General features: G+C 33.4%; 1 protein-coding gene across 2 annotated transcripts in view; it reads left to right on the top strand.

The window, feature by feature from the left end:
- The window catches only part of LOC149776689 (cytochrome P450 3A24-like), a 119,796-nt gene that overhangs the window by 77,714 nt on the left and 28,345 nt on the right, over positions 1 to 13,737 (top strand). For both annotated transcript variants that reach the window (XM_089941226.1, XM_089941225.1), the window contains exon 11: positions 11,946 to 12,103. In XM_089941226.1, the coding sequence (XP_089797352.1) occupies positions 11,946 to 12,103 (158 nt within the window). The remainder of the gene's footprint in view (positions 1 to 11,945; positions 12,104 to 13,737) is intronic.

Raw genomic sequence — 13,737 nt, 5'->3', positions numbered from 1 at the left:
ATTCAACACTATAACCTGCCAACCCACCCACCCCTCTTTTGCCATTATGTTGATCCATTTATTGGTTTTGGTCTTTTTTTTTATAGGTCCCTTGATAACTCGTGCCTCACTTATAGTGCAATCGATGTTTTTTGACCCCGATGTGCACGAGTTATTGAGGGAGAGGTGTATATTGATTCATTGTTTCTTTTGCTGTAATGATACACATATTGATACAATAGTCCAACAATGTAAGACATGGACCCCAAAACATAAATATGAGTTGATGATTTACATTGTCGGACTAATTGATACAAGAGATGAAGAATCTATACAAAATAATACTTACCATATGCAAGTTAATTTAATCTTCACCAGTCATGAATAGTTATTATTAGTTTGCCTTGATATTTTTTAAATTTTAAATTCATCCAAAACAGCATTTGCAGTCACAGACACTCATTTTTATTAGTAAAAACGAAAAAGACTATTGAGAATATTCACTTGCCATCTGCAAGTTAAGAGAAAGTTACAATTTTCATAATCTGCCCCCTCCCCCAATTCCATGCTAATTATCTTAACCCAGCAACATGTTCAGCATATAGGATACAAACCAAGCGTGTTCTACAAATACAATGAAGTACTTTACTCATTATTCAATAACCACGTTTACACAAAGTTTCTACGTTGAACAGTTTCTTTTCTACTTCGGTTGATTTGAAAGCTACACTACCGGTGTGTCACACAGTGAAACATGTTAAATTGAACTCACGTTGGTGGTTATTGCTTGTTCCAATTCAGGTTAAACAATAACCACCAATCAGAAATCAATGTAGCTTATTCCCTATATGACAAACAGGAAGTATTGGCAAAGGAACAGAGAAACTTTGTGCAAAAGTGATTAATTGATATGTAAAGTATTTTAATAGAGATGCTGTCAGGGTGTGCAATTGTGTGAATTATGCAGAATTTTGCATGAATTCATGTGCTTGGAGAACAGTAATGCATGAGGACTCGTTCAAATTAGCTGAAAGTCCCACATATGAAAATGTGCTCAGTGAAGTGTACAATTTTTACTTAACTGTTCTTGTCATGACATCAGTTTTTTTTCTCAGGTAGACAACTGTTTACACATCTGTGTTCTTCAAGCATGATATTAATGTAATACTAAATTTGATTCACATTGGGCCCTGGAATATGCACAATAGTGTAGTTTTAACTTTCCATCAAGGAAGGTTTATAAATGCATGTTAAAATACAAGGTAACAAAAAAAAATTCTGATTCCTCATGTGGTTCTTCTTCAGGTTATGATTTTGTTAAGCAAATACTGGATGATGATAGTGGTGATGATAATAATTTTTAATGGTATGAAACATATCGGATTATTGGAGCTGGACATGTTTGAATGGAGATACCAGTGAATGATTTTGAGTCAGACAATGTTAGATATGAGTCAGATGTACATGTTGGATGGGCAAAAATAGATTGCATGACAGTCAGTTTCCCTTTCAGCAGTTTTTCAAAACTAATTGTAGAAAGGGCAGAATACTGAGCCTAATTAAAATGCAGGTATTTTAAAAGTAGAACGCAATTTTCATTTTAATCAACCAATTTAACCCTGCGGATTATATGCTACAAAACTATATATTCATATCAGAGTTAAGATAAACTGAATAAATAAGGATGAAAAAATTAAATTAAGAAGTAAAGATATTTATACCTTTGTCTGTACAAACAGGCTATGGTAATGATGTACTAAAATCCCTAATACAACATTATGGAACAGATAAGAAATCTGGCATAGTAGTAAGTCAACCACTGATTCAGCAAAGTTTATGTTAGTGAAAAATTCCAATTTTGGAGCTGATGTATCAAATAGATAATTTATGTGAGCTCTGGAAAATTGTACCTAACAGATGTATCCAAATGATAATCTCTGGAAAATTGTACATTAATGAATCCAAACAATAATGATCTCTGGAAAATTGTACATAACAGATGTATCCAAACGATAATGATCTCTGGAAAATTGTACATAACAGATGTATCCAAATGATAATCTCTGGAAAATTGTACATTAATGAATCCAAACAATAATGATCTCTGGAAAATTGTACATTAATGAATCCAAACGATAATGATCTCTGGAAAATTGTACATAACAGATGTATCCAAACGATAATGATCTATGGAAAATTGTACATAACAGATGTATCCAAACGATAATGATCTCTGGAAAGTTGTACATAACAGATGTATCCAGATGATAATATCTCGGGAAAATTGTACATAACAGATGTATCCAAATGATAATCTCTGGAAAATTGTACATTAATGAATTCAAACGATAATGATCTCTGGAAAATTGTACATAACAGATGTATCCAAACGATAATGATCTATGGAAAATTGTACATAACAGATGTATCCAAACGATAATGATCTCTGGAAAATTGTACATTAATGAATCCAAGCAATAATGATCTCTGGAAAATTGTACATAACAGATGTATCCCAATGATAATGATCTCTGGAAAATTGTACATAACAGATGAATCCAAATGATAATGATCTCTGGAAAATTGTACATAACAGATGTATCCAAATGATAATGATTTCTGGAAAATTGTACATTAATGAATCCAAATGATAATGATCTCTGGAAAATTGCACATAACAGATGTATCCAAATGATAATGATCTCTGGAAAGTTGTACATAACAGATGTATCCAAATGATAATGATCTCTGGAAAATTGTACATTAATGAATCCAAATGATATTGATCACTGGAAAATTGCACATAACAGATGAATCCAAATGATAGTGATCTATGGAAAATTGTACATAACAGATGAATCCAAATGATAGTGATCTATGGAAAATTGTACGTAACAGATGAATCCAAATGATAGTGATCTATGGAAAATTGCACATAACAGATGAATCCAAATAATAATGATCTCTGGAAAATTGTACATAACAGATGAATCCAAATGATAGTGATCTATGGAAAATTATACATAACACATGTATCCAAATGATAATGATCTCTGGAAAATTGTACATTAATGAATCCAAATGATAATAATCTCTGGAAAATTGCACATAACAGATGTATCCAAATGATAATGATCTCTGGAAAATTGTACATAACACATGTATCCAAATGATAATGATCTCTGGAAAATTGTACATAACAGATGAATCCAAATGATAGTGATCTATGGAAAATTGTACATGACAGCCATTAAGATCAGTTTCCCAAACTCTTCAAGGTGACAAAGCTAGCTATGTATATGCCCCCTGCAGAAAGATGCGCACAGAACAATATTTATACACAGATAAGGAACAGAGTATGCTCAGAAATAATTAACAGATTAATGCTTATACAGCTAGAGGTAACATCTTTTCAAAATTTTGATTTCATTAGAGCTCAAAGAAATGGAGCAGGAAGAAAGGGAGATATTGAAGTGTTAGGTAAATGTTGAACTATAGCTATTTCCTCCTCCCACTCCTTTTCTACTCCTCCCTTATTTTGGTGACAATGGGGGAGGTCCCCCATAAGATAAAATCCTAGCAGCATCTCTTCTTAAATTTGTACATGGGGAACAAATTTGGAATTTCTCTTTTTATGCAGAGATATATAATAGTGAATGAAGGTGCCAATGGAATAAGCAAATAAGTAAAATTAGCACAGAATCAGTGAGGACCTGATTTCTAACCACTCAGTTTGATCACATAGGTGTCAACTTGTATGGTTTACCCGTAATTTGTATGTTCTTTTCCTTTTTCGTCAGTGTACGGCTGTACAACCGTTTTTTTTATGGTTTTTTTGTAAATAATTGTAGATTTAATTGTTTATTTTTTTTCGTTTTGTGTGCATCCGGGACTCTTGGCATAATTTTCTTTTAACACGAGTATTCAGTGAGACTATGGTGGCCTGAAACAACCAATCAAATCATATTGAAAACCATGCTTTTCCTTTGATAATGAAACGAGTTTCATTCATGGTTCAACTCCAGTGTGTGAAGATCTTGTCGTTTATCACTTGGAGATTAGATGTTCACTCAGATTTCTAATATTGACTAACTACCTGTGTAGTATGTTTTCTTATTTTATACATTATTATTTTATTATTTATACTTATTACTATCAAATGCACAAAGTTTGCATCATTCTTTACATAGTGTGGCAATCATATTGGTGTAACCATAATTCATCCGACTTTTCTGTGTGGAGATAAAGTCGATTTATTAAAAATTGTAACAATATACTAATTAAAAATAAATAATCTACTGATTTTAGCACCAGCATTTTATCGTGCTGTTATAGTTTTGAGTTATGTTTGTCAGATAGGTCATGCAGACAGCAAGAAAATATGTTACACTGCCAATTTATATAAAGTTTGTGACCAAAATCGGCACACCATATAGCAAATTCATAATTTTTCAAACACCAGATGCCCAATTTTAATAGAAATGATCAACATCTTGCGAGGTATAATCTTCCGGACTGCTACTTTCTAAACTTTTTTATTTCTAGATTTCAATTTTTGGATAGCTTATGGCGTAATATCTTGGGGTTTATGGGGACAAATATAAATTCGTAACATATTTGTAATTGGGAGATCTTCCTCCATCACATGTCAGATCTAAATTTAAAAAAAAAAAAATTATTTCTCTCATGTAGTTGAAATATTCCATCCATCAAATAGCTGAGCCTAACTCAAAGAAATGCAAGCTTGAAGACACTGACCGAGGTCATGGCATGTTTCAGGCTGATTGGATTAAAGTCTTCCCTGGCATTGTAGATGTATCCAAGTCAGGATCTTCACATACTTTTTGTAAAATATGCTGTAAAGACATTCAAGTGGTGGTGTCGAGCATATATGATCTAAAGGAACACTAGAAGACAAAATTGCATGAAAGAAATTTTGAAATGAAGAAGGGAGCATCCATCAAAAGCTTCTTTGCTTAGCCAAAGCAGGAAGATGATAGGGTTATAAGTAAAAAGAATGTTGTTGTTGTTGTTGGGTTTAACACCATTTTTCAGCACACGATTGGTTATACATGGTGGCCAGTATTAATGGTGGAGGAAGAACACAGGAAAACCCTGGAAAGAACCACCGACCCACAAGAAGCTACCGGCAAGCTTTTTTAGATATCCACACTGGCTGAATTTGAGACTCGAATGGGCAAAGACAGAGGTTAGATGGCAGTAACCCGTAACGGAGAGCGCTTTAGACCACTCGGCCACTCAAGGCCCCCTAAAAAGAATGAAATAAAGTTTCAGAAATGTAAATAATTATGTAAATATGTGTCATAATAATTTGTGTATAGCATTTGTTTTAAAACTGTTGATCTTATATAATGTATGAATACATTTTTTTGTGTCAAGTTTTTTTTTTGTCTTTGTAAGGTTTTTATTGGTCTGGCGAACATGTTTTCATCTCAAAGGGTTGACACCTATGTGATCACCTCGTGTAAATTTAAAATAATTATAGAATAGGACTGGGTATTAACAATAGTTTTCCTTCACTAACAAATACAAGTACCTTGTGGCTACAGCAGTCTTTTGGATCTGCAGGAATACAATGTGATAGATTTTGTTGGTATTCGTCCTCATTTCCATACCTCGGATTTGTTCTAGATGAGATTTAGGGCCCCGAGTGTCTAAAGTGCTCACCGTTACAGATCACTTCCATCTTACCTCTGTCTGTGTGGGTTTTTTGAATCTTGGGTTTGGCCAATGTGGGAATGTGAGAAAGCTTGCCAGTAGCTTCTTGTGATTTGTTGGTTCTTTCAGAGGTATTCCCATGTGCTTCCTCCACCAGTTATGTTGGCCACCTTGTATAGCCTATGTTGTGCTGAAAAAATGGCATTAAACCCTACATTGTAACAACAACAACAAATAGATGAGATTTTCTTTGAGGAAATTGTATTATTTCTTCTGTTTTGAAGATAACATCGTAATGTCTTCCAAGTTTAAGTGAGACATATAATTGGTAATAAGATTTTTTCAAATCATTCTTGTTTTGCAAAACAAAGGGACAGGTGGCTAAAATAAGTTAAATGAAGCCATCATTGAATGGCCTAAAACGTTGAATAAAACTCACTGACAACTAACAGGTAGTCTGTTTCAAAGTATTTTTGTTGTCTTGTCCTCGATGAGAATTGCATATAAATATATAACTGTATGTCTGTCAGTAATCTGCACACTGGAAATACAACCAGTATGTCAATATACATAAAAGAGTGCCACTTACCTTCCAGAGATGGAAAGATCATAAAGTTGATACATCTATTGATATGTATCATATTGCAGGCCATGTATCGTGAATCGTATCAATACACGGCACAGGTGTATCATTTTACCAGACTTGTTTTTTCACTATGGACATCACTGTATTATGACCCTCTTGACTGGATTACGGAGGGCTTTGAAATGTGTACAAATGATGTCAATACACTCTCAAATAAAGTTGCCATGACTAAAGATGGAAAAACTTTAAAACAACTGCTTATAAACTACACAACATAATTTATCAAATTTGAAAGAAAGCATCCTGGTATAAATGGCTTTCATTTTTATACAAATGATGCCAATCTGCCAACAAATATAGTTGCTGTTACTATAAATAGAAGAAAATATCTGACTGACTTCTTAAATACAGCAGAACAGAATTTGACCAAATTTAACCAAAAGGCATTCTGTCCTGATGAGCTTTGCATTTTTACAAGTGGTTCTGATGTTCTTCAAATATGGTTGCATAGAACAACCTTTTACAGTTTCTGCTTATTTGCACAATAGAATTTGACCAGATTTGATAAAAGATGACCTACTGTGTGGCCAATCTAGCATTAAATATAGCCACCGTTACTTAAAACTAAAAAACATTTTACCTGTTACTTTATTTCAAAAGGTGCTGAACACAATTGTACCAGATTTGACAGAAAGTATTTTGTCATAGAGTCTTTTTAATATAAAACAAATGACGCTGAGACATAATGAAGACAGAAAAAAATACAGAAACACATAATGTGCAATCAGCAGCGTTGAAAGATAGTTTTACAGAAATCTTTGTAATGGTCCAGATGTCCTAGCATTTGGCTATTTTGCAGATTTTAACAATGTGAGCAATCTCAACCCCACTTGGGGCTTTTGATTTGAAAATGGTTTGATTTAGTTACAACTTGAATGTGTCAAAACAATGTTTGATTGAAAGCTGCAATCACATTAAAATGTTTTATATGGCAAATCGTAAAATTTCGTACCAAACAGCTTGTTTAATTTATATAATTATTCAGTTATTATTTTATTTTTGCACATTATTATTTTCTTTCAGCAACTAAATTTTCAGAAAGTATTTGTGTCCAATTTAATGATTACATAAAACTATCGGAAAACTGGTCAATAATTCTCCAGTACATTTGTACCTTAAGTCATCTTGGAATAAAATTCATAAACATTTGAAAACAATGACTCAGTTTCAGAGATATAAGTCTAGGTTCACAGAATCATACTTCCCTTTAAGTATGTTTGGGGTTTTTTCAAAATAATTGCCAATGTTTAATAGTAATTATGCAAGTTTTTACTGAACCTCTTATCCTGTAATTCTGGTCAACTTTTGAAACATTGATTTGTTTGTTTGTGTAGTGGTTTTATGGCACATCAAAAAATGGAGATTATAGCATGCTAAATCAATTGGAATCAAGTGCCTTGTCCAGGGACACACCGCAGCCGACAACCTGGACTGATCCAATATTTGGATTAAATCTTACACTGTTCATGTCACAAGATCCATGTACTAACCAGTAAGCTACTTTAGCTTCATTGCAATAAGGAATTTGACTCTTCACATAAGACAGCAGTTTTGTGGCTTCGAGATTGGAGTAAAGTTGTTTCTCTTTTGGAAAGCAACAGAAAGTACAAATCCATAAGTGTTAAAATGCCCAATCACGAAACTTGTGATCAGTTTTTAGACTTGACAGTTAGAAATAATAGTTATTTGTTGTCAGCGTGACATTGATGCAGATATATTGCAAAAAGCAATGTTAAAAATTTATGGTGATTATTTATTCATTTATTGAAATCTTTTATTCATTCTTATTGAATTTATTAAAATCTAGTCTTCCATCTTAATAATTTATTTGATTAAAGTTATTGAAATCTAGTCTTCCATCTTATTAATTTATTCTGATTAAAGTTATTAAAATCTAGTCTTCCATCTTATTAATTTATTCTGATTAAAGTTATTGAAATCTAGTCTTCCATCTTATTAATTTATTCTGATTAAAGTTATTGAAATCTAGTCTTCCGTCTTAGTAATTTATTTGATTAAAGTTATTGAAATCTAGTCTTCCATCTTATTAATTTATTCTGATTAAAGTTATTGAAATCTAGTCTTCCATCTTATTAATTTATTTGATTAAAGTTATTGAAATCTAGTCTTCCATCTTATTAATTTATTCTGATTAAAGTTATTGAACTCTAGTCTTCCATCTTATTAATTTATTCTGATTAAAGTTATTGAAATCTAGTCTTCCATCTTATTAATTTATTCTGATTAAAGTTATTGAAATCTAGTCTTCCATCTTATTAATTTATTCTGATTAAAATTTTTGAAATCTAGTCTTCCATCTTATTAATTTATTCTGATTAAAGTTATTTAAATCTAATCATCCATCTTATTTATTCATTCCGATCAAAGTTAATAAAATCTAGTCTTTCATTTTATTTATTCATTCTGATTAAAGTTAATGAAATCTAGCCTTCCATCTAATATATTCCTTCCGGTTAAAGTTATTGAAATTTTGCATTACATCTTATTTATTCATTTTGATTAAAGTTATTAAAATCTAGTCTTCCATTTTATTTTCTCATTTTGATTAAAGTTATTAAAATCTAGTCTTCCATTTTATTTTCTCATTTTGAATAAAGTTATTGAAATCTAGCTTTCCATCTTATTTATTAACTCTGATTAAAGTTATTAAAATCTTGTCCTACTTCTTTATTCATTTCAATTAAAGTTATTGAAATCTAGTGTTTCATTTTATTTATTCATTTTGATTAAAGTTATTAAAACTTAGTCTTTCTTTTTATTTATTTAGTCCAATTAAAATTTACCACAAGATTCTGAGTGATAAATTTTAAAGTGAAATAGTTGAGATGTTGTGCAGTTTATTCTCAGTAATTTTTATTGATGGTAGTGTTGTTGAGGTTTTGGGGTTTTGTTTGTTGACTTTTCATAGGTAACAAGCTCAATTAAACTATACTTTCCCTTCCTCCTATATTTCCATCCATTCCTCCATCTGTCCTGTCCACCCCACTTTAATTTCTGCATAATATCTCCCTCTATTAGGATTGAATTTCAATGAAATTTTGTATGCAGCTTTGATGCTGATGAGACTTAGTCTGCATTTGATTGTCCTCATTCTGAATCATCATGTAGCAGAGTTGTAGCCCCTGATTTTCATACTCAACCAAATTCATTTCCGTGGATTAAATCCTTTAATATTAGATTCAACCAAAGCTGGTACGCTGTTTGATTTTCTTGAGTCCTGGGTTGAATTCAGTTGTGAGCACTTGGCATCACTTTTTTGCACAGTAATAGCCCCTGATTGTCAGACCCATCCATTTTAGTTTCCACACAATTAATTGCTTAATTATTTATTTGGTATCAACTGAACTTGATATGCAGCTGGGTATTGATGGGTCATTGGTTGACATCATTTGGCAGCATTCATTACCTATTGCTGAGTTACAGCTCCTGTTTGACCCACCCATTTTTTCTGTTTCTTAGTGGTAAATTTCTTAATTAATTTTGCTTTTCCATCAAAGCTGGTATGGAGCTTGATATTGATTATCATCTTTCTGCATTATTATTTTGCCTAGTAATGATTGATAGATTTTTTTTTACAAATAATAATTACCATAATTATACAGCTTGTTTTTCTTGACACCTTGACTGATTTCTCTGTCAGCATTTAGCAGGGTTATAACTTATAATTGTTGTTAAAGTTGGTACTGTTGTACGGCTCTGAGTGTTGGAGAGTAGTGAAGACAGACATGAATAAAGTCAAATCATTTCACAATAGTCACCTCCATACAGTCTGCAGCATCTATTGGGCAAACAAGATCTCCAGTGTGAACCTATATGAAAGGATGGAATGTAACAACATTTTCCTGGAGATCAAGATGTGCAGGATCAAATGGCTCAGGCTTGTAATGAGGATGCCACAAGAACGGATACCCATAGTAGCCCTTAGATGGGAAGTGATGACTGAGCTGGAAGAGATAGGACTTTCCTTGGGCAAGGCACAAGCCATTGCTCAAAGACTGACCAAGATGGTGGAAGATAATTGCATCCTTATGTCCCAGATGGGAAGAAGTGGACTAACTAATTAACAATGTCATCATTTAGTCAAGTCATGGCCAATGCCTGTTGAACCCTCAAGTCATGGCCAATGCCTGTTGAACCCTCAAGTCATGGCCAATGCCTGTTGAACCCTCAAGTCATGGCCAATGCCTGTTGAACCCTCAAGTCATGGCCAATGCCTGTTGAACCCTCAAGTCATGGCCAATGCCTGTTGAACCCTCAAGTCATGGCCAATGCCTGTTGAACCCTCAAGTCATGGCCAATGCCTGTTGAACCCTCAAGTCATGGCCAATGCCTGTTGAACCCTCAAGTCATGGCCAATGCCTGTTGAACCCTCAAGTCATGGCCAATGCCTGTTGAACCCTCAAGTCATGGCCAATGCCTGTTGAACCCTTAAGTCATGGCCAATGCCTGTTGAACCCATACATTTTATGCAGCTTTATATTAATGAAACCATACCTGACTTTAATTTTTGTGTTCTGCATCATCATTATTTAATGTCAGTGTTCTACGTCATCATTATTTGATGTCAGTGTTCTACATCATCAGTATTTGATGTTAGTATTCTACATTATCATTATTTTATGGCTGTGTTCTACATCTTCACTATTTGATGTCAGTGTTTTACATCATCAGTATTTGATGTCAGTTTTACATCATCACTATTTGATGTTAGTATTCTACATTATCATTATTTTTTGGCTGTGTTCTACATCATCATTTTTTATATCAGTATTCTACATCATCATTATTTGATGTTTGTGTTCTACATCATCAGTATATGATGTCAGTGTTCTACATCATCAGTATTTGATGTTAGTGTTTTTCATCATTTTTTATATCAGTATTCTACATCATCAGTATTTGATGTCAGTGTTCTACATCATCACTATATGATGTCAATGTTCTGCATCATCAGTATTTGTTGTTAGTGTTTTTATCATCATTTTTATATATCAGCATTTTACAGCATCAGTTTTGTTTTTCTTTTCAAATGTGCCTTAACCCATGTACTATCTCACCAAAGTCACCTTTTACCTTACAAAATTACATTACTCCTGTGCTTGTAATGAAAGTGTGATACTGTATATAGTTGCATATAAGTTAAGCCCAACTGCAAACAACATAGACCCTGATCTGCCATCACATATTGCATCAGCAGATCACGCCTTATGTTTTTGTTCTACAGATTACTCCTAACAACCTTTTGTGATCCAGATCTGCTAGCAATTTATGTGATGGCAGATATGAGTTTCTTCAGATTTCAGTTGTCATTAAGATTGAGTCCATAAGACCTAAAATAACAACCAGTATCCACATGCAATTGTTTTTGTTTTATTGCATAAAGTGTATGCAAGTATGAAATCTGGAAATAGGTCAGAAGCAACTATTATTATTTTACTGCAGAGAGCAATCATTATTTCTCAGTTACACTATGACTATACTGAAGCTATAAACATTGTGTAGAATAGTACCCAGCAAATGTATACATTGCACTGATTGCTGATAAGCATTAAAAAAAGGTGTTTGTTAGTTGCATAATAAACCATTTATCAAACATATTTTATGCATTTCTTTTTTCTAGGGTTAGACATGGGTGAAATTCTTGGACAAGCATTCCTTTTTTTCATTGCTGGATATGAGACAACAGCTACATTGCTGACCTACTTCCTTTATGCAATGGCTGTCCATCCAGAGATTCAGGAAAAACTCATTGAAGAGCTGGACAGTGTTCTGGGGCAGGTTAATATTGTTTGATGCTGCTAGCTTTATTTGATAGTGAAATTTATTCATTTTTATGTGGGGTACCAGTTTTCTTAGATTTCATGAGTACTACAGGTCTTGAATTTAAAGACCCAGTGAGCAATAGTCAATAGGATCCCTTCCCTCAATGAGCAATATTCCTTTCTGTTGAACCAGTTGAACCCCTTTCTCCAGTGAGAAATATTCATTTCTGTGGAACCAATAGGACTCCCTCCCCAATGAGCATAAGCATTGTAGTGGAACCAGTTGACCCATCTCCACAATGAGTACAATAGTCCTTCTGTGGAATCAATTAGGCAATTCCCCAACCCAATTCAAATACAGTTGCTGAAAGTGTAATTTTTCTGAAAATCACAAAATTGTGACCGATAAAAGTCAATGAAAGCACAGTACTACTTTTGTTTGGCAAGAACAGCATTGTAGTTGTGACAAACATAAAATCTGGACTTTGTTTACATCATAGCAACATACGTTTTCTGCAGAATTCATCTGTTGAACTTAAACTTGTATAACTGTTCATCTCCATACATGTATATAATAGTTGGCTGCTCATCATGGTCAAGCCCCATGGTCATCATCAAAATCTCCTACATATATTGGTCACTTGCTTATATGGGTCATTGGTCATGGTAAATGGTTAAATTGTCCCAGATACTTAACGTTTTTATATATGATGTCATATGATGTCACCTGCTCAATGGGGACAGTGGTCACTAAATACAGCGTGACCCTGCTATAACACGGTAGTTGGGAGCCATAGAATCCGACTGTGTTATGAACTGAACCGTGTTAATAAGCAACCAAGTCAGTTAGCTGAAGAAAATGTACCCCCCCAAAAAAAAGAAAATTGGGGATGGGGGTGGGTAATAAATGCGGGCGGTAAAATACGTGCTTCGTCGGCACAGTTGCCATCTTGAATTGATGCATATTAAATGACAAATACACCTGTAGTGAAAACAGAAGACATAATATAATAGTTTACTTTATTTAGAGAACCATGAATTGGTACATATACGTGAATCCTGTTTATATATAAATGTCTGATGTATAGCATGAATAGAGTATCAACACTGTGTACTCACCTGCAAACCTCATCATATACATTGAATCCACAATACAAGTGTTTCCATCGAAAATATGCACACACACAGCTTTAAAATATTCATTGATTTTGTAACAGGTCATATTGGTCTGAGTTCAGTGGAAAAACACAGCACAATCATGTAGCAAATGACGAAACACATTTACTTTAAAGTACGTTCCAAGTCGGTAAAAGTTAGTTTGCATTTTAAGCCACCGTTGGTAGCGTTCGTAAGCATAAACTTTCTCCTACAAAAAGGAAACTTTCACAGCACAGTTAATATGTTCCAATCACATTGGAAAATGCAAAAATCCATCAGATTCCATCACTTTTATTTAAGTTTGGTACTGACTTCCTTTGAAGAAAAGTTCTTTGCTGTTATTGAAAGATTGTAGTCGGCTTTATTTGATGAAGGGTGCATGCGCTATTGAAGTCACTGCTAAAGGACAGCTTTGGAGAACCAAACGAATGCCCATTTCTTATTGTGGCGGCAACATCAAATAATTGTATTGCATGATTGAGACTGGTATTT

This window comes from Sinohyriopsis cumingii, chromosome 18 (assembly GCF_028554795.1).
Source record: "Sinohyriopsis cumingii isolate HCF-2022 chromosome 18, ASM2855479v2, whole genome shotgun sequence".
Lineage (NCBI taxonomy): Eukaryota > Metazoa > Mollusca > Bivalvia > Unionida > Unionidae > Sinohyriopsis > Sinohyriopsis cumingii.
The sequence above is the reverse complement of the archived record's forward strand: the minus strand, read 5'-3'. Positions and strand labels throughout refer to the sequence as shown.